Below are 26,144 nucleotides of genomic sequence, written 5' to 3' on the forward strand. Positions count from 1 at the left end.
CGAGGGACCCTGCTACATGTGATGGGTGATATTCAGCCTCACAACCCAGTGCTGGGACAAACCAGAAACTAGGGATGGCCTCCTTGAATGCAATGCTTTTTTTTGAGGATTTCAGTTTCTACCTCTGAAAAATAAGGTTGAACTAGGTCATTTTCTTTCCAGCTCTCTTCCAGTTCTAACATCCAAGGGATTTGGGGTTGTGGAACCCTAATGGTAAGGCCCTCTGTCTCACTTCATCATATCCTAAAATTATGGACAGTGTGGGTGTAGACGATGGCTAAAGGCAGCAGGACTTTTAACTAGAGGGTGGAGGAATAGCTAGGCTAACCAATCCTGGAGAAATTACCCTGCTAATATTAGATCATATGAACCTTCCTGGCTCTCTCTATTGAGGATTCCCCACTCTGATTCCTAAGTAAGAGTAGATCCCACTCCATTCCATCATCATTGGCTTACTTTTATGTCCCCTTCTGGGGAGTGTGAGAGGGGTGAATGATATACAATTATCACATAGAAGAACAATCTTAAACAGTTTATTGCTTTCTTGGTAAAAATCCACTTAACTTATATAGACTGTTTTCTTTATTTAGACAGCTGTCGTACCACAGGCATAAAATGTCCTTTTTCCTTTTGTTCCGATAGGTTAACACCATTGATCAGTTCCTGGCATTCTCCCTGGTTCTGCTGGCTCCCATCCTGCAGACTTCCTTTATTTTACATAAATACTGTCATCATTTTCTCTCCATAGGTTGCAGCAATAACAAGAGAGCTTCTAAAGTATACAATATGTTCTGTATTCCTGGGGTGATAAGGGAGGAGCAAGTAGCATTTTTTTCCCATTTAAAAAACATACTTAAATTTTGAGATCTGAACAGTGTAACAATTAAAATAAGAAAAATATTACAGTGCATTGTTGACTGTAGGAATATTTTACTTTCCACTGAGGACAATATTCCCTTTTGTATGTTGAAATGATTCAGTCATTTTCTTAGAAACTTACCTACATACAATAATTTAGTAAATGAGAATTAAACCAGGCAGATACTTATTACCAACCTTCTGTCTGCAATTCACAGCTCATGCGAATAAAATCGCAATAAATATTCAAAAAATAGTTCTTTTTTTTTTTCAGTAAGGCATCTGAGTATTATTACAAAGTTTTTGTACAACCAGAAAGGGGGGCGGGGAAGAGAGAAGATTGTTGCATTGTTTGGCCAAGTATCTTTTTGTACCTCATGGTAAAGAGCAGGCTTGCACGTGGACATGTCAGGAGTGGTGGGAAGGAAGAGAGAAGAAAGATGTTGGAAGATGAGACATATTGGAAGCAGACCACGAAATTGTGCAAGTAATTGTATGGTTTTCAATTAGATTTTCCCATCATTATTAGGCCATCATCAAGACATCACTTGTGCTGATTAACAAAAAAAAAAAAAAAAAAAAACCAGAACTCTCTCTTCTTCCATGAACAAAGTAAAGATTTGAAAGGGTTTTTGCCTACCCTTAATACTATATAAATAGCTTAGGTATTCATATGCACCTAAAAAGTTTTTCTGGTGGGGTATTTGTCTATTTTCTGGTAGGTTGGTTTTTTTGTTTGTTTGTTATGTTTTTTGCTGGTTTTTTTGTGTTTTGGTTTTATTTTGTATCATCACTATTGGAGCGTCTGGCTGTATCCTCCAGAGGTCAGACTGTCCTTCCTCAGGTCTCCTCACTGCATCCGGTCAGGCTGCAGCTGTGGGGGCTGATACTGCACAAAGGTGGTGGTGGCGGCTGGGTTGGTGGCAGCGAGTGGAGCCTGCACAGCGCTGGTGTAGCCGTATCCCACGAAACCAGCAGCAGGAGAGGAGGCGTAAGGGTACTGGTCATAGGCAGCTGTGGTATACTGGGTATAGGCCTGGCTTGCTGTAGCGTAGTCTATGTACGGGGACGCAATCGACTGGACAGGAGCGGGGATCACCACGCTGGGCTGGACAATCGCTTGCGGGTAAATATAGTGTGGGGTGAGCCTATGGAGCCAAAGAAAGAGGGGAAAAGGGGAAAAGAAACAGTTAGAAAGCTGAAAGGAAGAGGGGACCCCCTCAGTTAAATTCACAGAATGATAGTGGCTACTGTGGTGCGAGCCCTCTAAGACCCGAGACCGTTCTAGCTAGGCGGCATCATTACAGGACCGCGAGTCCCAGCTTTGACCCTTTGCAACCACATGACTATGAACAAACCTCTTTATCTTTATCCTTCATGAAGCTTCCCCCACAAACCTATCCTGCAGTGATGTCTGTATCAATCATCTGGCACTTAGAGTAATCGATTCCTTTTTTTCTGCTCCTATCAATTGTTTGGCACTCAGCTCATGTTGCTTCCTGGTACCTCCTGTGTCTGCAACCTTTCCAGTGATACATTTTAATTCTTCCATGGCAGCTTATTCCTCCCATCCCTGACCAGATTGTAAGCTTCTCGAGGGCTGGGAATGAGTATATGTGTGTATATAGATCTGTATTGACCACAGGGCCTTTGACTTAATAAATACTTACTGAATAAGTGAATGTCTACCAAGTTATTCACTGTGTGTGTGGCCAATACAGGGGAAATTATATGAAATGCAATCGTACAATCAAAAGAGGGGGGTGGTAAGAGAGGAAGACATACAAAATATAATGATACAAATCCTAATGATAGCAGCAGCTAGGTGGCACAGCCCTGGAGTCAGGAAGATGTGAGTTCAAATCCAACCTCAGACACTTAGTAGCTATGTGCACTTGGGCAAGTTACTTTACCCCGATTGCCTCAAAAAAAAAATCAAAACAAAACAAAAAACTAATGATAAAGGGAGTGTGAGATAAGTGCAAAGGAGAGGTCTAGGGAAAGTATTATAAAAAAAATACGTTAAATGAGTGAATCAATGAATGACTAAACGGGACACTTAGGAAAAGAGAAGCTAAGCCACAGTGTCTAAGTGAGAACAAAAGACGGATGATGAACTTAGATTCCTCTTGGAGGCTGAGCCAGCCATTCTTTTCTCCTTGGTCAGTGTCTTTCTTGTCGGGGAATGGGCTTTACTCTTCAGTCTTGCTGGAAATCAGGAAAGGACTGAATGAGAAAAAAAGGGTGGGAGAGAGAGAGAATGAGAGAGAGAGAGGATGGAAGAGAGACAGAAAGAGAAAGAGGATGGAAGAGAGAGGGAAAGAGAGAGAGGATGGGGAGAGAGAGAAAGAGAGAAAGAATGGGGAGAGGGGGGGATGGGGAGAGAGAGAGACAGAGACAGAGAAAGAGAGAGAGAGAAAGAGAGAGATGAAGGGGGAGAGAGAGACAGAGACAGAGAGGGAGAGAACCTGACAGAGCATAGTAGAGAGCCTGACACAGAGCAGACTCTTAAGAGAGGCTTGCTGATTGACTGGAGTAGAAAGAACACTAGACTAGGTGTTGAGAGACCTGAGTTCTGGTCTCAGTTCTGCCCCTAAATCAATTCAACAAAACAAATTGTTGTTGTTCCCCACTTGTGCTTTTGCTGGTGCAGGCAATTATGCCCAGGAAGCGCTCTCACCAATGCCAAAATTATTCTGCAACTTACAGTCAACCGAATTGACCAAGAACTTAAGTACATCATCAGGCCCCAGCTTCCTGTGTAACTCTGGGCAACGTACCCTTTCAGTCTTGGTGTCCCTATCAATAAAATAGGAAAATACTCTTGCCTTGCCTACCTCAAGTGGTTGTTTGATACAGGGGAGGAAACAGGCATTTATATAACACTATCACCTTCCCGATGTCATGACAATGAAGGACAAACACCAACAGCAACTATGTTCCAGACCCTGGGCTAAGTAAGCTCTTTACAAATATTATCTCAATTAATCCTCACAACAACCCTGGGAGATAAGTGCTATATTATTATCCCCATTTTACAGTGAGGCAACTGAAGCAGACAGCAGTGAAATAATCTGCCCAGGGTCACACTTACAGCTAGTGTCTGAGGCTGGATTTGAACTCAGGTCATCCTGGCTCCAGGTCCAGTGCTCTCTGTCCAGTGAGCCACTTAGCTCCTTCATATCATGGTACAATGCAAACAGCAGTGGCTCTGCAGTCAAAGTGCCTGAGTTCAAATCTCACCTCTGAAGGTTTTTTTACCTGGATGACCTTGGATTATGCAACATTTAATTTCTCTGGGCCTCAGTTTCCTCATTTGGAAAATAAAGGGGTTGGGCCAGATGACTCTAGCTCTATGGTCCTATCTGATCCTCACCATGAGATAACTGATTAAAGGTACTTTGGAGAAAAATGTAATGCTCTATAAAGATGGGATTTATAATGTCCATGAAGGCACTTAGAAAATTATAAAGCATGATGGGAAACCTTAAAAAAGTAATAACACTATGGGTCAAAGGGGGGAAAAAGATCAAAAGCTCTTTGGGCCAAAAAACTCTATGGGACACAAACTTTAGGCTAAGGTTCAGGTCAAATTTTATTTTGTCCACATTTGCTTGTCTGTCCCTGATCTGACTTAGGGCTTCATTTAGGCTCCAGTTTGCTACAAATAGCTCCTGGGTCCTGATGAGCAAGTACTGGACCCAGAGCCTGGATTCTTCCTTTAAATTCCCTTGCCTGTCTCCATACCTCTCCTAACGCTGCTGGTGCTAGGTAAAACACAGCATTCATTCTGTTTGCTTTGTTCAGCGTAATATTCCTCCCGCTGTTACCATGTCAACACATCCAAGCCTTTGGGAACAGGCAGTGACTTGCATTATATTCTGCAGTGGTGACCTTTGATGATGTTTATCTTTCAGGCCCCAAGAACCCAAGCTGGGGAGGGAAAGAAGGAGAGGCATTCACCCTCTCTCTGGCCAGTCCTACCAGACCAAAGAAACAATAAGGGACTCTCACCTTTTGGAGGAGAAGTCATGCTGGAAGGCAGGAATGAGCTGTAAGAATTGCACTTCCCCGCCTCTGGGTGTGTGTGTAGAATTCAGAGGCTCTCCTTCCTTGGATCATAGGATCAGAGATTCCAGAAGAAACCTCAGAAGCTGGTTAGGCTGACCTCTTCATTTTACAAATGAAGAAAGTAGGGGCTGGGGAGGTTTAGAGGGCTTGTGCAGATGACAAGGTTCAGAGTTGGGATTTGAACCCAAGTCCTCTGACTTTAGAATCTTACACCATACCACAGGTCACCTCTCCAGCCCATGCAAAGAGAACTCCAGTTCTCTGTCTCTTGGTCAACCCCAATCCCCTCTTTTCTAGGTGAGGGTCCTACTTCCCAGGACCTCCACAAGAAGGAAACTAGAAGTCTAGGAGAGTATGAAATGCAGCTGTCATTCTCCCCACACCCTCCGTGGCAATTCCCTCAAAAGTTCAAGAAGATTCAGTGCAATAACAGGGGAGAAGCTATAGTGTTGGTGGCCAAAGACGCTATCAACTTTTCTTGTATCCACTCCCCTCTGGATCTCGGGGGGTTAGACCGGATGATCTCAAGGTCCCCTCCAGCTCCAACAAGTAAGGTTTCTTGTATAAAGTTCATAGAAAATCCCCTTATGATTTGAGGGTAATGGAAAATACCTGCGGGTTACTTGGACAGCAGGCCCAGGTTTAGGGTCTCCCTTGCCCTTCCCTATACAGCCTCCTACCTTATTTCCTCTCACTATGTACCACAAACCTTCCCCTTCCATTGCCCTCCAGTGAGATGGTGGCATCTGGTTTCCATCCACTGCTTACAACAGGGCAGAGCAACTATGGTCCCTCAGTACCTCTGGGCAGAGAGGGCAAGTTTTTCCCTGGGCCTCTACCAGACCACAAGTCTATCCCTGCAGCAGCTAATTTCTGTCAATATTTACCACTCCAGCCTAGCCTCAAATGGGGTTTAAACAAACAAACAAACAACAACACGATATCCCAGCCTCCCCATGGCCTGCTGGGGCATGTGCCTGGGTTACTTTCTAATCAGGCCACCCTCCTTTGGTTCTGGGAAGAAACTAGAAGCTTATCTGCTCTGGTCACTGTGGGGGAGAGGTACTGGGTGGAGGGTAGGACACCCTGACAGAGAGGGCAAACTTTAAGCTATGGATTCTCTGCCCAGTTCTTCCCATTTCACCAGCATGTGATGGTGTGGGCCAAGCTCCCCAAGGCCAATTAGGCAAAAGTCCCACGATACCAGGTCATGTACCAGACAGAGAAAGTCTCAAGGGACCCCATCATACCTGGAAAAGAACAGGTTTCCTTGGGGAAAAAGAAGGCAATTGGCTCTAGCTAATAATAATGTTATAAATAATCAATCAGTAAGCATTTAAGTACCTACTAAGTGTCAAGTGTTGGAGAGACAAAGACAAAAAATTAAATCATCCTTGCCTCCTACGAGCCAAAAAGGGAAAACAACATGTACATATAAGTAGATGCAAAACAAACACATAGACACATGGTAAATGGAGGGGGGGTGTACTGGCAGCTGGGAGATCAGGAGAGGTCTCATGTGGAAGTTGGGGTTTAAGCTGAGCTTGGAAGGAAACCAGTACTGGGATCATTGTTCAGAGCTTGTTAGAGATCATAAAGGCCATCTGGTCCAAATGACCCATTTTAAAGATGAAGAAACTGAGGCCCAGAAAAGTGAGATGACATTCTAAGGTCACGTGGTAGCAAAAAGAAGAGTTGAGACAGGACCTGTGACTTTAAATCTGGGGCTCCTTATTGTTGCTATTAACAACATGCCACATTTATGTAGTGTAAAGCGGAAGTTTTATTTTTCCTTTTGTTCTCCAGCTGGGGAGGGTGGAGAGGGAAAGGGAGAAGCGCAAAGGTGGGTTTCTGTTGATTGAAAAAAGATGTTAAGTAAAAATATTTTTCGGTTGCGTGTTCCAAAAGTCTATACTATAACAACATCCCTAACAAGTGATCAAATAGCCTCCCAAAGCAACCCCTTCTACTTTCAGACGGCCCCCTAGCAAGTTTTTCTTCACATGCAATCGAAATCTACCTCCTCTGAAACCTCCACCCACCACTTTTAGTCGGGCCTTGGCTTATGCAGACAAGCAGAACAAGGGAGTGTAGCGGAAAGAGATCCGGTTCTGGATAGAGAACCTAGATATGCTCCTTGTTTCCTGTGTGATCCAGGACAAGGTCATTTTCCCGCAATGGGCCTCAGTTTTCCAACCTATAAAATGGTGTTTGGACCAGATTATCTATCTAATGTTGCTTCTAGTTCTAAATTCTATGATCACATGAGTCTAAACCTTCTTCCATACTTTTCAGATACTCTGGGCCTCTCTTTCTTCTATAAAATGACAATCAATAGTACCAGTAGTAGTGATGCTCAAAGGGCTAGTTCAATGACCAAATGGGATATTGTACGTCAAGCCTTCTGATGGTCTTAAAGCATTATGGAAGTGCTTGTTACTATTACTACTCTTTCTTTCATCCATCTTAGAACAGCTATCCCCAGGCTGGCCCCCTCCCACTACTAGCACCAGAAGCCCTTCTCGGTCCCAGGTTAAACATTCCCACTCCCTTCTATTCATCCCCACGCTGCGTGACCTAGGGGCCCCTTGCCATCTTGGTCACTCTCCTGTGGGGGCTTTTTACTTAGGTCATAAATTTAAAGCAGGAATGAACCTCTCACATCTAGTCTGCCTCCCTTACTGTACAAAGGAGGAAACTGAGGTTAAGCAACTAAGCCCAGAATTGAAACCAAACCCAGAGCTCTTTTGTCCCCCATGACACCTGGGGGTGCAGAACAAACCCGATATTCCAGATACTGTCTGCCAAAGGCAGACTACAATAGGGCTGTCACCTTTCGTCCTGCGTACACTATGCAACTCTCTTTATGTAGCATCATATGACATTGGCTTTCTCGCTGGCCATGTCACACTGGTGACTCATACTGAGCTTGCTGAAACCCCCAGTCATTTTTTTTTTCCATTCACTGTTTTGCCTCCACCACTTTGTAAATGTGAAGGTGATTTTTCAGAAGCCAAGTACAGAACTATACAGGGTATTCCACAAGTCTTAGTGCAGTTTTAAGCTTTAACAGTTCCAAACCGCACTAAGACTTTTGGGACATCCTGTATATTTCTTAAATTTCTTCTTGTTGGATTTGTTCCTTTTTTCTAATCTGTTTAGATGTTTTTGGATCTAAATTGTCATCCAATGTCTGAACCATTACTCATAATGTTGCGTCATCTTCATTACCACTAACCCCGCAGTGGGCTTTGTGACTCCCCCAAACTACTGGGGTCCTGACCCATAATCTCCAAGCAGAGAAGAAACACCATGATCTGACTCAACTGTGTCAAGCTACCCAATACTTCTCTTTAAAGTTTTTATGATGTAAGTCCTATATTACCCCCCCTTTAATTTTTCCCTAAAACTTGAGAGGCAAAGGATGATATAGGTTTTGTCCTGGGGGAAATGGACCCAGGTCCTTATAATCCTCACCCAACACATAATCCCCAAAGCCTGAACTGGGCACTCCAACACCATTTAGACCTAGCGATTCACAGAGGGCTGAGCTGATATTTACCTCTACACTCTTTAACAAACCCTTTCTTGGTAAATTCGTGGTGTCAGCAAAATTGCAAGGGAAATGTTTAGTCTACCTAAAGAAACAAGCTGTTTTCAAGATCTAGGCCTAGGCAGCACCACTCAATCTATCACACTAATTATAAACTAAACTTAAATATTACAAGGGTTCAGGATTTTCTAAGTGTGTGTACCCCTTCAACCAGTTAGGCAGACTGCAACTCTTCTTTCAACCTATTAGGTGATGGACTTTATGACCTACTGTGCCTGAAAAAATCAGCCTGCGGCCTACCTGATGACTCTTTCTGAACTCAACAAGGCTAGTCGTCTGATGACAGACATACAGCTCAGTCCAGGAGCCCTCCTTGAAATCTTTTCAGCCAAAGCTTCCTCTGCTGGTACAGCCTTCAAGAACTCAGTGTCACTTCTGAGCCTCAATGAGGAGGAAAAGCTTAATGGAAGATTTACAAATTATTCATAGCCATTCATTAAGATCCCAGTCAATGGAAGTGACCCTAACTTTTCCTTCTGCATCCTGGGCTATGCCAGCAAGCCCAAATTCTGGCAAATCCCATTAAGTCAGAAAGTATGGGACTCCAGGGATGGACTGTAGATATCATGCAAAGACCTGTCAATTAAACAGCAAATATTTATGAAATGCTTACTATGTACTAGATACTGTTCTAAGCACTGGGGATACAAAAAAAGGCAAAAAGGAAAACAAAAAAGACCCACAAAGAGCCCCTGGTCTCAAGGAACTCAAATTCTAGTGGGACAGACAATAAGCAAACAGCTATGTGCACATAGAACACTATGTGCATTCTAGATAGATAGATAGATAGATAGAAAGACAGATAGATAGATGACAGACAGAAAGACAGACATAGATATAGATACACACACAGAGTACATGGAAAGTATCCTCAGAGGGAAGGTACTAACATAGGGGGACTGAGAAAGGCCTCCTGCAGAAGGCAAGAGTCTTGAAGGAAGCTCTGGGACTTTGAAGGTACAGATAAGAAGGGAGATCATTCTAAGCCTGGAGAAAAGCCAGGGCAAGGGACAGAAATGGCAGATGGAATGTCATGTGCAAGAACAGGAAAAAGGCCAGTGTTGCTGCATGGAGGGAAGTGAATTGGAAAGGTAGGAAGGGCTTTCAAAGCCAAACAGCAATTTTTTTATTTGATTCTCCAGGTAATAGGGAGCCAATGGTGTTTAATGAGTAGAGAGGTGACGTGATGAGACCTGAAGTTTAAGAAGGTATCTTTGGCACCTGAGTGAAAGATGAACTGGAATAGGGAGAAGCTTGAGACCAATCAGATAGCTATTTAACAGGACAGATGTGAGGGGATGAGAGCCTGAAACAGGACAGTGGCTGTGTGACTGGAGAGAAGACATATACGAGAGAAGTTGTAAAGGTGGAAACAAGGTTTGACAACAGGCTGGATAAATAAGGTAAGTGAAAGTGAGGAGTTGAGAACCTCATTAACACTGCAAGCCTGAGGGACTGGGAGGATGGTGGCTCCCCAACAGTAACAGGGGAGCATTTGGGAGAAAAGATACTGAGTTCTGTTCTGGACACGTCGAGTTTGAGATGTCTACACAGCATTCAGTTTGAGATGTCCAAGAGGCACTTGGTGATGCAGGATAAGCCCAGAAGAGAGGTTAGGGCTGGGTGTAGAGATCTGGGAATAATCTCCAGGGAGATGATCATGTGAACCCATGGCTGGGGATGAGATCACCCAGTGAGATAACAGGAGAAGAAGAACAGAGTCTTAGGAGATACCCACAGTTAGCAGGCGTGACCTGAAAGACGATCCAGCAAAGAGTGAGAAGGAGAAGTCAGGTTGGAGGAGAACCAGGAGAGAGCAGTGTCATAGAAACCTAGAGAGGAGACACTATACAGGTCGAGTCAAAAGGCTGTGGAGAGGCCACAAAGTACGAGGGCCGAGAAAACGCTACTAGATCTGGCGAGAAGGCCTAGCAAAATGGGAGGGGCTCCTCACTGGACCCTCAGCCCTCCGCTGACGATTTACTTTGACAATGGCAAGTCATGAAACAGTGCAGAAAGACTTCGATAGGCATTGGAGAGGTAGCACTAAAATCATGGCTCTTTGGAAGTTAATGAAATAATTTATTAAAGCAGGTCCTCTACAACTTCCATTCAATAACACTGTGTTTAGCCTTTAGCTTAGATGTTATATATTTGAAAGTAATCTAGAATCATTTATTTTTAAATACAGCTTTAATTCTGCCTGTCCCTAGACCAGTTTGGTTTCAGTCACTTTGGACTGAGCGCTATATGGCTCATGTGCGGCCGGGGCCTACCAGACACCCTGTGATGGGCAGTTCCTACTTCAGAGTCCAGGCTACAAAGTTCCTTGTCCCCTGAAATCTCAACCAAGCATCAGAGAAATATGGGCACAACCAAAGTGAAGAAGTTATCTGCTAGGGTGAAGTGAAAATAAGAAAATTATATAGACAATTGTTTCCCAAATCTGGTCCTGTAATTTCAATAATTCAAGGAACTCCCGGTAAGGAAAATACCTCTACTAATGAAGATGTCCAACCCTCGGTAGGCTACAGATATCTTAGAGAGCTGTTCAGGGCAGTCAGTAGGAGGGTAAATCCTTGCCCACGATCATATAGCCAGTCCATGCCTGAAGCAAGACTTGAACCCAGGGTCTTCCTGGTTCAGAGGTTAGCTCTCCATCCACTGTGAAAAGGTATTTCATACAATGACCATGATAATACTCCCCCCGAAAAAAAAACACACTACAAAAACCCACTAAAACAAAGTAGAACTTTAACAGCCTGTCTTAGTCCCAAAGAAGAGATGAGGAAATGTACCACTCTTCTTTTGGTAGGGAGTTCAACAAATTACAAGTGGGTATACCATATGTCAGGGTCATTGTGCTCACTGGTCTTGTTAGCTGATTTTCTTTATGACAAGGGAAGTCTCACTGAGTGTGTGTGTGTGTGTGTGTGTGTGTAAGAGTATTTGGCAATGACTGATGTAAAAACAAAAGGCAGTGATAAAATTTTAAGACATAATCTACTGGCTATCAGTGGAGGAATCAGCCGATATTCTTTCCTGTCAACAGTATTCCCTAATATAAGATTCCAACATCTATTCAATGCCAGTATCAATTCACCTAAGATCAAGAACAAATTGAACTGTGTGCTGAGATATGCAGTCATCCAAATGGGTAAGAAATGAAAAGTCAGGGCCACCAAGTTAAAAAGGATTGACAATTACATAGTGCTTTAGGCTTTACAAAATGTTTTTTGTACAGTCTCTCTGACCCTCACAACCCCCTTACACAACAGATACTATGGGCTGCAGAATTTGAGATTCAGCAACCAGCCAGTCCAATCCGTATCTAGAAGGAATCTCTCCCATAACACAGCTGACACGTAGTGGTCCAGCGTCTGCTTGAGGATGCCCCCTGAGAAATGCTGGGTTCCCTTTAATTGGAGGTCTTCAGGCAGAGAGTGGATGACCACTTGTAGTATCACCCACATTGTATAGTTCTGGAAACTAGGCCAAGTGCCAGAAGCAGGACTCAAATCCAGTCCTCTCCAGACATTCTACAAAGTGTAGCATTTTTCCCAAAACCAAGCTTAGAGATGCTGACAGAATTATTCCAAAGGAATTCAATTACTCTACATTTATAAGTGACCATTGTTCCTCTGACCCACAATAAAATTTAATCCTGAGGCAGCTAGGTGGCGCAGTGGATAGAGCACCGGCCCTGGAATCAGGAAGACCTGAATTCAAATCAGATCTCGGACCAGACACTTGACACTTACTAGCTGTGTGACCCTGGGCAAGTCACTAAACCCCACTGCCTAGCCCCCTCCAAAAATTAAATTAAATTCTTTGGAACCTAAACTAGAGTCACACTACAGATTAGGCATTAATTTCATTGATTCCCTGCTTAGTAGAGCATAAATTCCTTAGCCTGGCATTCAGGGTCCTCCAATATCTGCCCTTCTTCCTCCACAAATTTAACACAAATTTAACCACCACACACACACACAGTCAGATTGGACTTTTTTGGGAGAAGCAATTGGGGTTGAGTGACTTGCCCAAAGTCACACAGCTAGTAAATGTTTGAGGCTGGATTTGAACTCAGATCTTCCTGACCCCAGGGCTAGTGCTCTATCCATTGCACCACCTCGATGCTCCCACAGTATCTCAAACACATCTTCTGCATCCACCCTCTCAGTGCCCCACTTTACACAATTAATTCCCCCTGAACATGTCCTTTCTGCTTATCTGAACCCTACCCATTCTTGAAGGTCCAGAGTTCAACTCCTGACTCTTCCATATTGTTTTCCTTGACTTCCTGAGCTCATAAGATTCTCTTCCCTCCTCTGAACTTGCTACCACTCATAGTCTGTAACTTGCTTCACTTTTAGCATATTCTACACTGAGCATAAGTCCTGGCCCTACTTGTAATGCTGTGGGAAAAGCAATGACTTTGGAGTCCTAAGACCAGTTCAAATCATTGCTCTGTCGTCTTCTAGCTAGATGATCCTGGGCACATCACTTCCCTCCCTGAGCAGTATCCCAACCTCTAAAATGATCTGTAGAACTTTGCTTACAGGGTTGTTGTGCAGAAAAAGCACCTTGGCAATTAAAAAGTACTATTAAAAACAACAACAACAACAGCAACAAAACTTTGGCCAAATTACTCAACTTCTCTGAACCTCCCCAAACTTCTACGTCTGTTAAACATAATACCTTACATTTAAGGTAGTAATAATTTATACTCTTTTAACTTAAGAGTTGTTGCAAAGAAATGCCATTTTATAGACCTTTTAAAAACACTACAGAAATCAGGGGTATTACCATTAATTTCTATAGTATTTGTTGGATAGGGTTTGTTTCTCCAACTAGACTACAATCCATGAGGGCCAACTTTATCTTAGACCTCTTTGTAGAACCAGGGCTTACCCAAGCAGATGATTCAGTATTTGCAGATTTGATTAAAAGCCAAAAGATTGCTCTGTCAGGGGAAAGAAGAGTAATTAGGCAATGTGAGTCTGTGTGTGAACAGCAGTGGGGAAGGGCAGCTTGGGGGATTCCCAATGATTAAGCTTTGGCTGGGACATACATCAAACCCGATCGGAACTCAGAGGGCTCCCACTGGGGACCACGAACAACAAACGTCTGGACCTGACTCCCCGAGCAGAGCCTGGGAATCACAGCCTCAGAACAGAGGCTACCCAGAAGCACAGGGTTACTCAGATCCCATCACAAAAGTAATGAGGAACAACTGATCACGCTGATACAGGACTTTACAGTTTACAAAGGACGCTCCAAGAGACAACCCTGTGAAGCAGGAAGTACATGTTCAGTATCAGTTTCCTCACCTGGAAAAGGGGGATAAGAAAGGTTAAGACTTGTCCAAGATCATGGAGCTAAGTAGCAACAGAGATAGGGCTTGAATCCACATCTCACTGACCAAGCACAGCCCTCTTTCCAGTACATACGGGGCTTTCCTTTCCATCTTGGACAGTGGGAACTAGGAGTCCAAAGACCTGGATTTTAGGCTTAGCTCCACCTCTAATTCACCAGTTAATTAATAGCCACCTCTTTCTAGATCTCAGTTTTCTCATGTGTCAAGTGCTCTACAAGGTCACTTCTAACTCAGAAATTCTATGGTTCTATATCATACACACCTTTCCCTTTCCTGGTTAATACCAGAGTAGCTATAGATTTCATTTCCTATGGATGGCAATTAAAGAGAGCTCTACCTTTTTTCACAGACTTGAAGATCATACATGCACACTCCTGATTAAACTCATAAAGATTGTACCTAACCCTTCCAGTCAGTTGCACTGTTGTCTAAAACCAAGAAGCTTTTTTCCAAAAAAGGGGAAGGAGAGAGGCTAGGACTCATGGACCATCATCCACAGTACCTGAGCATTTGGGGGATGCTATTTTGCATCAGAAGTCAGACAGTAAAGTATAAGAGGAGAACTGATGACTTAGAATAATGCCCTCACACAAAAGCAAGATAGTTTCTTGGAGGACAGATTTAGCCAGAGAATGGGAGAAGCTGGGGACTAGCAGCAAGGTGGAAGTGGTTGTTTCGTTCCTTTTACTTGCATCCCCAGTGCCTGGCACATAGTAGGTTCTTAATATGATTGAAAAGATATAGGAAAATTTGAGGAGAGACAGAGCACTAAGTATTAGGGAGATCAGAAAAGGTTTCCCATAGGAGGTAACATGTGAGATGGGCCTTGAATGAAACTAGGGATTCTTGGCAAAATCACAGAGAGATGAAATGTCAAGTTTAGGGAACATCGAGCAGGCCTCTTCTGCTGGATGTCAAATGTATACAAGAGAATAATAACATGAAATAGGCCTGACAGGTAGGTGGTAGCAATACCATGGGGGGCTTTGTTGCCAGGGCGAGGCGTTTGTACTGTAGTCAAGGGGCAGGAAACTTCTAAAGGTTCATGAGCACCATGATGACACGTTCATGCCAATACTTCAAGATTTATTTTTTTTTGGACAGCTGTATAGAAGATGGACAAGAGAGGAGACGCATTAGACACCAAGAGTCCTACCAGGATGCTAATGTAATAGCTCAGGTGAGAGGTGATAAAGATGCAAATACAGAGAAGGGAGCAGATTCGAAAGATGTTATGAAGACAGAATTAATGAGGCTTGGTAACAGACTGAATATCGGGGAGGGGGCAGTGAAGGACAGAAAAGAAATCAGGAATGACTTCAAGGTTTTGAACCTGGATAAGTAGAATGACTGTGGTGTTCTCAACTGAAAGAAAAACATTTGTAGGAAGGTTGGATTTAGGAAATGTAAGATAATGAGATTTGTTTCAAGTATCACAGAATTTTAAAAATTTAAAGGGACCTCAGCAATCAACTAGTTCAACCTATATCCCAAAGTAATATTCAATATAACATAGCCAATAAGCATTCATCCAATTTCTGCTAAAAGGCCTACAATGAAGGGGAATCCACCATCTCCCACGGGGACTCATGCCACTTTGGAAAGGCTCCACTTGTGAGGAAGTTTTTCCTGACATCAAGATCAAATTACGCTCTTTGTAACCTCCACCCCACTGATCCTTGTTTTGTTTTCTGAGGCTAAAAAGATCAACATGACAGTCCTTCAAAGTCCTGAATTCATCTATCATCAAATCCCCCTCCCCCCATTCCCAACCCCCACACCAATGTCGGCTTCTTTTCCCCAGGTTAAACATCCCTAGTTCCTGTAGCTTGATCTTCAGGAGACTGAGATGCCTACAAAACATCCATCTGAAAATAGCCAACAAGCAGTTATTGATGAGGGCCTGGAAGTCAGGAGAGAGATTAGAACTGAATATATGGATCAGTGAGTCATCTGCACAAAGATGACGACTAAATCACTAAACCCATGGGAGGAAAGTGAAGAGAAGAAAAGAGAAAGGAAGAGAGATAAAAGGGGAAGGAAGGAGGGGGAAGGAACGGGAGAGGGAGAGATAGAGGGTAAAAGAAAGAGAAGAAGGTAGAGGGAAAGACAGGGAGAGATTGAGAGAGAGAAAGAGAGAAGGAGAAGGAAGAGGAAGAGGAAAGGGAGAGGAAAAAGGGAAGAGAAAGAGAGGGTCAAGAGAGAGAGAACAAGAACACAATCACACAATGGAGGGGAAAAAAAGGCCTTTATTTGAAAGAAGGAAGGGAAATTCCTACCACATGAATCCAATTGGTTCAAAGAAAAAAAAAAACTTCTAACCACCTGGGTTCAAAACTTCTGGATACTTGGACACCCTTTTAATAAATTAATAAAAGCCCTCCCCAAGTCATGGGAATGACTGGCATTTGTGAAATGGGGAGCATGAGATGAGTTCTGGTTGCTCTGTATACCGCCTACTCTAGAGATGTTGAGCCCAGAAATGTCCATTTTCCGATCTTTCAAGCACTCAGATGCAAAGGCCTCTTGGAAATGGCACAACACCCAAGAGACAAATGCCACCCCCTGGCAGTGACCTCCATTCGGGAGACAGAGAAACAAAGTCCTTTATGTTCATTGGCAAAGGCATGCACACCCAGGACGCCCGTCAGAGGAACTTGGCTTCCAGAGTGGCGCTGCTCAAAAGAGACTGCTTTAAGTAAATAAGTGTGATTCCAAATACTTCACATTCTCCCTGCTCAGGCTGGAGGAACGTGTTGGTGGTTTGGCACTTTCCACCTCCGGTGACATCTAGGTTGCTACGTAATGATCCGGATATGATGACAGACTTCCACAGTGCCTGAATAATGCATAACAATTCAGCTCTACATTCCCTACCCATCAGGCTTGGGCTACAGAACATGACTTCTCTCTTCTTTAGGCAGAGGCATCTGGGTGGATCAGAAGCCCCAACTCTGAACCAATGGAGAAAATCACCCTCTGAGCCAAGCTTCAGTCAAACCCTTGGACAAACAGCCCATCACCAGAATGTTCGAGCATTATAAGCTAGCAGGCGACCTGGAAAATGTGGGGTTGGGGGGAGGGGAGGGCCAAATAGGACTCTACTGCTATGGCAATAAAGAACTCTGGATTCCATTTTCCCTTCTATACAGTAAAAGGGTAGGGGTACATTGGACTCGATCACAAGTTTTGTAAAAAGATTATGTCTAACCTAATCCTTCATTTTACAAATGAACACTCTAAGGCCCAAAAGGGAAATGACTAAACCCCAAGGTCCTACTATAACAGATGAGATTCAAACCCAGGTCTTCTGATTCCAAATGCTGTGCCCCTTCACTTCACCATGATGTTTCTAAGGTACCCTCCAACAGTGCAAATCTATGACAACTGACATTTGGATCCCACAAAGTGGTTTAAGGAAATCTAAGGAGTTAACCAAAAAGCCCCACACATTCCCTCTGAATCCCTGACAGGTCAGTATAGTCTCAGCATGAGTCATTCAGGACTCAGGTCATGGCTATGGGATGGACCAAGGAATTTAAAGGATCATAGGATTTAGAGCTAGAAAGGACCTCAGAGATTATTTAATCCAACACCTTTCATGATGAAGAAACAGAGGCTTGAACATGAGGCCACTGGCACAAAACAACAGGGCCAGGGTGGGGACCCAGAGGTCCTGACCCCTACCCTAGGACTACCATAGCTGTCTATCTATTCTCTGGGGCCTAAAAAAGGACAAGTCCAAGTAAATCATTCTCCCAAAGTCACTGCGTTAGGCCCCAAGAAAGGGGCAAGGACAACTCAGAAATCAACCTAATAATTCAGCAAAATTAATTTTTCTAATAAGGCCCCCCTCTCCCCAAACTAAAAGTTACCTACAAATCCAATCTCTTCCCCATCATTGCTGTGACCTACCAAGTAACCTGCCAGAAGTTTTGGTTGAGAACTTATTTGCCAATTAGGAGATTTCTCTGTGTTCTTGGTCACTCTCTAGAGAAAACTTTTTATTTCTCCTTTGCCAAGTTAAGGGCAGGCTTAAGGAATGTGTTGATCTGGGTCCAAACAGAGTCGGCAGATTGCTCTACAACACTACTTATTAGAAGGAAGTCATCCCCCTTAGGGGAGAAACCAACACAGATGGGCAGAGGACAGATGTTTAAGTGAGCAGATGGTGCTGTAAATTAACAGGGAGAAGGGCCCGGCATCAATAATCCACAGAAGCTACTCAAACTCACTCAGACAAGTAGAAAAAAGTAAGCCTTATGTACTCGACCGTCTTTTGTTGGACCTTAGGAAAGCACTGGGGGGTTTCTAAAGGAATCTTCTGCATTCCTCTGGTCATGAGGATCACTTACGGCTAAGAAAATTTAGGAAGCCACATTGAACCACAGGCAGGTTATGGAATTATCTTGCTAGCAGTCTGACCTGAACGATGTCATGAGAAGGGGCATGATCCTGTGAGCCACACGGCCCAAACACAAACAGAGCTAACCCTGCCCTCCTCCCTTGTTCTCCAGGCAACGAGAGCTACATAGTCCATCACCCTGGAAACTGAGTACAATACAACGGAAAAGATGTTGGAGGTTCAAATCCTCACTTCTTCCTGAATGTGTAGGGCCAGAGTCTTCTGGGGAAGTCACCTCACCAAGGCCACTGATGGAGAGCAAAGCAACGCCATTTTCTTTTCGTGACAACTAGATACCTTACTCAATTCAAACAAAGCACAGAGAAAAGCATCTTGGGTTTACCTTTGTACTCCCCCCCCCAAAAAAAAAAACATAAAATAAATAAACCCTACATCAGTGTATTTCCTCCCCGTCTGTGTTTCCTCTTCCCTCCCACTAATCCATACCAAAGACAGATGTAGAAACCTGATCTTTTGGCTAAGAAAAAGCCCGATAAAATGACTGGGATCAAAGAAGTGTCATACGATGAAAAGAGCAATGCCTTAGCGGTTAGAAACCCCAACTAATCGTGTGACCTCAGGCAAGTCACAAACTCTCTGGATCTCAGTTTCCTCTCACCAGATGAGGCTAACATCCATCTTTTTGAAAGAAGGAATAAATGGGGTAATAGATCTTAACTGAGTTTATAAATCGTAAGGTTCTAGACAAAGGTGAGAGATCATTGCTGCTATTAAACCAGAGGAATCAGACAGACCCGAGACTTCAGCTAGGACTCCAGAGGAAGAGTCCATGACAGTATCACAATGAACGAGAAGTGCAACACTGAGCAAAAAATAGCTTGGTCAAAGCAAGAATAACACTCGTCTCTTAAAATGCAAAACAGCCTTACGCATATATACACAGTCAGATGAACTCATTTCACTTTTCTAAAGCCCCTGGGGACGTGAGCTGCTGGATGGCCGTCTGGGCAAGCAGAGGTGAAGTGTTCTGAAGACCAAGGAGAAACAGAAACTATAGTCCTGGGTCCGGGTCTGAGGAACCCAAGGGCCACGTCAGGGCTGCATGGCCTGATTTGGGTTCCATCAGTAACTTACTATTTAAGTTGTGCCCTTCATTAGAGTGTGAGCTCTTTGAGGAAAGGGATTGCTTTCATCTTTCTTTGTATCCCTAGTACTTGGTACAGAAAGTACTTATTAAATTTGTTGTTAATCTTGAGGAAGTTACAACCCCTCTGTGCCTCAATTTCCTCATTACCCCTTCTCTGAATGCCAACAATAGGTACAGTCTCTATAAATACTCCTACCCCCACTACCACCACCAAAGATGCCCAGAACCTTCCAGGTCAGTTCTACCCCATCTCCCACCCACTCTCCCATGCCTAGATATGTCACAAAGAGTCAACACGACTTGATCAAGAAAAGGTCATTTCCATTTCTGACATGGTTACTTGACTGGCCCAATCCATCAAGGGAAAACATCAGAGTTTTCCTAGATTTCAAAGATCTAACAAAGTTATTGTTGTAGAAAATGGGGAGATGTGAGTTAAATTATAGTACAGTTACGTAGACTCCAAACTGGCCTTATGACAGGACCCCCCCACCCCCAGCAAAGCTGTCATTAATTGCGCGATAAAACCTTGAAAAGAAAGGCAATATGGTGTAGTACATAAACAGCTGGCCTCCGAGACAGAAAGACTTGGGTTCAGATCCTACCTCTGACATATCCTGGCTATGTGAGCGTGGATGAATTATTTAACCTCTCAGTTCTCTAAGAAACTGAAAACTAAATCACAGAATAGGTGCCTATTAGCACTGTTAAAAGGTGGTGCAGTGGATGGAGTACCAGGCCTGGAGTCAGGAAGACTCCTCTTTCTGATTTCAAATCTGGCCTCAGATACTAGCTGTATAACCTGAGCAAGTCACTTAACCCTGTTTGCCTCAGTTTCCTCATCTGTAAAATTAACTGGAGAAGGAAATAACAACCCACTCCAGCATCTCTGCCAAGAAAACCCTTAATGGGGTCACAAAGAGTCAGACACGATTGAAATGACTGAACGAAAACCAAAAAACAAGAGAATTTCCTCATCGGGAGGTTCCTGATACCACTGAAAACAGTCCAAACAAACAAACAAAAAGTCAGCTTTGAAGGAAGTTTCCAGTACTGTGTCCCAGAAATCTATGCCTTTTAATATTTTTACTGATGACTTAGATTAAGCCACAAATGGTACGCTTATATACTTATCAGAATTGTAGAGGACATGAACTTAAAACAATACTACCTAACACACTGGATGCCAGGAGTCAAGAAGGTCTTGATAAGCTTGGACTCTGTGATGAAATTTAATAGAGACAAATGTAAAGTCATACTTAGTTTCAAAAATCAATCTCACAGACAGGACTGAGGTGTGTATGTAGCTAAATGGTTCATCTAAAACTACCTTGGAGTGGAGTGCCGTGCAAAGCTCTACATGAGTCAACAGTGGATATAGCAGCAGTAAAGCTAACTCAACATTGGGCTGCATTTAGAACGGGATAAGGACCAGGATCAGGGAGGTGGCCTGGTCAGACCCCTTTGGGAGTACTGAGCTCCATTTTAGTAAAGACAATGAATGGACTGAAGAGCATCCAGGAAGAGGATGGTGAAAGGCCTCAAGATCATGTCTTATGAGGTGATGTTGAAGGAAGTGAGAATGTTGAGCTTGGAGAAGGGAAAACTGGAGAGGTGGAAGGTTGGGAGGTGGAGCTGGGGGAACATGACGGCCTTTTAAATACTTGAAGACAGCTATCCCAGGCAAGGTGAAGTAACAAATCCCCTTCCTAAATCAACTGTAGGAATAGGTCAAGATGTTTTAACCTCTCTGTTCTTCCATTTCTCAGTAACTCCCTCTGAATGCCCACTGCTCTGATAGATGATGATAAATAGATATAGGTAAAGGATTTAGTAACACTCATAGCTAGCATTTACATAGCCCTTTGATGTTTGCAAAGCACTTTTCAGGCTTAGCACAGTGCCTGGCACACAGACGGCACCTGATAAATGCCTGTTGACTTGACATACCCTATTTTGTACTGTTTGGTATTGGGTCATGAGTCACAGAACCTTAGAGTTGATAACAATGTCAGAGTTCGTGCAGTCCGTCCTCAAAGACAACATTCTCAAAAAATGGCAGCCCATCTCACCTCTCCCAGTTAATTTTAAGTTCGTAATGGTCAAGACTTAGAGAGAAAATTTGGTACCATAGAGAGAATCCTGGACCTAGAATCAGAAGACTTAAGTTTGAATCTCAGCTGCAATAATTATAAAACTCATGACTCTGGGCAAAGGCCTTTTAACATCTCTATTATTCAAATGCCTCATCTGTAAAATGTGGGTACCCCTCCTGGACTTACACCACCCCTCAGAATTGCAATTGGGAAAACTCTTTGTCAACCTTTAAAAAACAGAAATGTGAGCTATTACGATGTTTCTTCTGTACCCCCAGCCCACCTCCCACATTAAATAAGAACAAATAAATAATACTACTCAATAATAATAACAGCAGCATCATCACTGTGCCTCAGTCAGGACTTGAACCCAGGTCCTTTGACTCCAAATCCAGTGCTTTTCTACTACACCAGCCTGTTTCCCACCAATAAATACTTACTGGTTATTGGAAGGGAACAGAACACACATCTGTGTGCTAGGCGCTATGCTAAGCACTTTACAAATATTATCTCATTTGACACTCCTAACAACCCTGGGAGATAGGTGCTCTTATTATCTCCATTTTACAGTTGAGGAAACTGAGGCAAACAGAGGTGAAATGATTTGCCCAAGATCACAAAGCTAGTAAGTGTCTGAGGTGAGATTTGAACTGAGATCTTCCTGATTTCAGGCCCAGTACTCCAGCCACTACACCATTTAGCTGCCTATATCTATAGCTATCCATCCATCTATTCACTTATGTATATCTCTACCTAGACAGATATGTATTACGTATGTACATATGGATGTATAGTATACTCTGTGAAATGGGGACAACCCTAAATCCTACCCTCCCTAACAGATTTAATGTAAGACTCACAGATTTCTTATTTGTTATTTATAAATATTTATTGTAATTGTTATTATTTTTTGTTTTGGGGGGAAGGTTTACTGTAAGTCACAGACCAAACGTCTGTGAAAGGTTCTGACAAGCAATAAGAGGGCCACACTTCATCCCCAAAGCCCCTGGCTCTCCTCACTGGTGGCTTCCTCTCCTTTCAGACAAAGTCCCAGCCAAGCTTCACTTCATTCCTACTCTCTAGCCTTCTCATACGACAGAAATTCCTTCCCATTTTCTCTGCCATTCCCCACAACTCCTCACTTTAGCAATCATGATCAAATCAATTTTGCCTTGTCCTTGGGCAGGATATATTAGTCTTCTCCCCTAAGGTCTCACTCCCCTTCTCTGTATCTTTTTTGGACCAAAGGGCCTCTTCCTGGCCACCATTTCCCTTTCTGTGTTGTTGCCATTAGAAAGCTAGGCAGTGCTAAGTGCTTTTTACAAATATTCTCACTCTTGACCCTCACAACAACCATGGGAGGCAGGTGCTATTATTGTCCTCAATTTATAGTTGAAGAAACTGAGGCAAACAGAAGTTAAGTGACTTGTGTAGGGTCACACAGCTACTGTCTGAGTTTGGATTTCAATTCAGGTCTTCCTGACTCAGTGCATGGCACATAGCAATGCTTTTTCATTCATCCATTAAACAAATGTTATGGAATACACACACATACACACACACGTGCACGCATGTGTGTGTGTGTGTGTGTGTGTGTGTACACCTATGTGGTCATGTATTTGGGGGGGGGGGGGTACAGATAGCCAGTAAGGGGCTGAATGGAAACATCTTCATCTGCCTAAACAGATTTCTAGGTCTGCCTTAAATTGGCAAAGGTTTGGAAGCTGTCCCCACTGATCCTGCCAGGGACTGAGAAGTTCCTCCTACCTCATGGCAGAGATGCAACTCATGGACAGGGTCAGGTGGGGGCCAGCTGCCCTAGGAGAACCATAGTGCTAAGTAAAGGACCCCCTCCCCACCAGGTGCCAGGCATCACATCAGAGGCAACAATCAATAAAATGGATGAGCCATAATGGTTCATGGTAATGTTGTAGTTAAAAACAACAACAACCCAGAAAACAATACATTTAGAACCAGAGGCCCTCAGCTACCAGATCTCTAAGGTCCCAACCAGCTCAAAATTCTAGGATATCCTATATCTTCCCAATGACCTATTCCCTAATTACCTGGGAAAGCTTCCCCGTGATATCTTAACCTGTAACTAACCCTACCCCTAATTGCAAAGACATCCTTCCAGCTCTAAAATGCCCATTTTCAGATGCTTACTTTGTCCTCAGATCCTCTCTGGCTCTGATCCCTTCACCCCTCACGGTGCCGTCCACCCATCACCCACAGCTTCAGCTGTGACGAGTGAGCTCCAAGTGGCCTGTGCCAAGATTTTACTCTCTGGGGTCTGATGGGAACAAGGCGGTATGGTTAACGGGTTTGCCATCTGTTGCCAGGGCCCAATGGTGCCTGAACGCAAAGTGGCTCCCTCCAACACCCTGTAGGCAGAACATCTAAATAAAACTCCATACTTTGCGTGTCTAGGGCTAGGCTGGAAAGAGAGCCTCTTGGAGCTTCAGGCCTGGGTGTTCTTTCACACCCAGCATAAGAGGAAATATTTCTAAATGGCAAGCGTGTAAGCCAGTAGGAGAATGGGAGGGGCCTAGGCTTGGGAACAAGCCCTTGGAAAATACTGCTGAAAATAACTGCAAAAGAAAGGGGGGGAGGGAAACCCTCTCTTCTGTTACTGGGCCTAGCAAACAACAGGTGCAGGGTGAGGCTGCCCCCAAGGGTGGCTCCTGATGGAGAAGGGCTGTGCCCCTGGACCCCCACCTTTGCTTCGAATAAGCTGTACAACAGGAAACTGGGGGGGCTGGGGTGGGAGGAGAAGAGGCGGGGAAAGAGGGTACAAGGATGCCACTTGTCAAAGGCATCCTGAAAGTAAAAACAACCCATGTGACTGTTTGAGAAAGTGTCACCACAAAAGAGAGATAAAAGTTGATTTCCTTCTATCTTTATTTTTCTCCTTTCTACTCCAAGCGAGCAGCTTCTAAGGAGAAGCAGCAAGGAGGAAGGAAAGGCCCTCGGCTCCTAAAAGCAGCTCCATATCCTGCTTCCTCCACCCCTCTCCCCCCACCTCCCGGCCCCTCAACACAAGACCCAGGGGGATCACTGCTGGCTTCAGAGCTGAGAAAGGCTTCCCGGACCCTCAGGTGCAGGATGGCACTTTTTGGAGAAAACACCCACAAAGGTATTTCCAGGAGCTTCCAGGCCAAAAACAGACCTCATGCTCTAGATGTCTCCTCTGTCGCTGACTGCTGACACCCCTGGGCTAGGCCTAAGCCAAGTGCAGCCCTTGCCTGAGTGATTACCCCACTCAGGGAGCCTTGGACTTTCTGATTTTTTCATTCCATGGAAATGGCAAAGAGGAACTCTGCTAGCCAGTATCCTACATTCTCTGTGGTCTTAGAACCAGCCCCACTTCAGCTATTCTGCTCAGGGATGTTCAAAACTCCTAGGCTTTCACCCCAGAAATATCTGCGATTAAGTATCACTAGCAGTTATATTCTACAGATCTCTTTAAAAAGTAAAAAAATAAAAAGCCAACTTAGAGCTTGGTAGATTATCCATGTGACCTGGGGCGAGACACTAACCTCTCTGGGATTGAGTCTCCTGGTCTATAAAATGAGGGAGTTTGATTACATAATCTCTAAAGGTCCCTTCTAGCTTTAAAAACAAATCAACAACAACAACAACAACAAGCCCTTAATACTTTGCAAGGTCTTCTTAACCATGGCTGAATCTTTTATGATCACAGAATCATAGATCTGGAACTGAAAAGGATCTTACAGACTATCACCTTTTTCATTTTACAATTGAGGAATCCGAAACCCAGGGAGGCAAAGCAACTAGGAGGTCACACAATTACTGTCAGAGGTAAAATTTGAACCCAGGGCCTCAACTCCAAAGCCAGCACATTTTCCACTGTACCATGCAGCTGTTGATCAAAATGGTTGTGATTTACATGTTAAACAGATTTTTTTTTCTGTTGTAAAGAGATCACCTATCCTATTAATTCCTACCCAACTTTTATCACCTTCTACAGTAAACCTTCCTTGATGCCTTTAACAGAGGAAGAATTCTTAACCTTTGCAGGGGAGGAGAGAATGCATCTGGTAAAACTTATCTATAAATATTTGTGATTTTTTTAAAAGAATTTTTTTTAAAGAACTGTTTTTCTTTTTAAAAGAAATTTAATTTTTAAATTTAATTTAAATTAACGAAATTTAATTTAAATTTAAAAGAAATTTTAAAAGAAATCATAATTGAATGCTACATTTTCTTCTGCTATGCCTGCAGCCCCCCTCTCCCACAGACAAGCTCCTCCTAAGGCCTCCTTTTTTAGGGAGGGTCCAAGGACAAGCAATCTTCATTGCCCTTCATTCTGGACACCATGCTTCATCTACAATCTCACTCTGGAAATCCATCAGTCCCTTAAGCTTTTTCACCCTGGAATCCTTTCAGCTCTGCCAGCCCCCTTCTCCCATTGGTGTGTTCCTCCTGGGGCACATGCCAGCCAACCTTCATTATGACTTTCCATACTTCAAAATTCACCAGGTACTTTTGCCTCCTCAGTTCCTCCCCTGACCCCCAGCTCCCTTTTGTATGTGTTGTCTTCCCTCATTAGATTGTAAGCTCCTGGAGGGTAGGGCTTAGCTTTATTTTTGCAA

The 26,144-nt window shown here is 43.6% G+C and overlaps 1 protein-coding gene across 1 annotated transcript in view; it reads right to left on the minus strand.

The window, feature by feature from the left end:
* Positions 1-513: 513 nt before the first annotated feature.
* Positions 514-26,144, minus strand: part of RBM38 (RNA binding motif protein 38) — a 32,452-nt gene continuing 6,821 nt past the window's right edge. The window contains exon 4 of the mRNA XM_027848736.1: positions 514-2,006. Coding sequence (XP_027704537.1) covers positions 1,709-2,006 — 298 coding nt within the window. The 3' untranslated portion in view covers positions 514-1,708. The remainder of the gene's footprint in view (positions 2,007-26,144) is intronic.

This window comes from Vombatus ursinus, unplaced genomic scaffold (genome assembly GCF_900497805.2).
Source record: "Vombatus ursinus unplaced genomic scaffold, bare-nosed wombat genome assembly UNPS02000580.1, whole genome shotgun sequence".
Lineage (NCBI taxonomy): Eukaryota > Metazoa > Chordata > Mammalia > Diprotodontia > Vombatidae > Vombatus > Vombatus ursinus.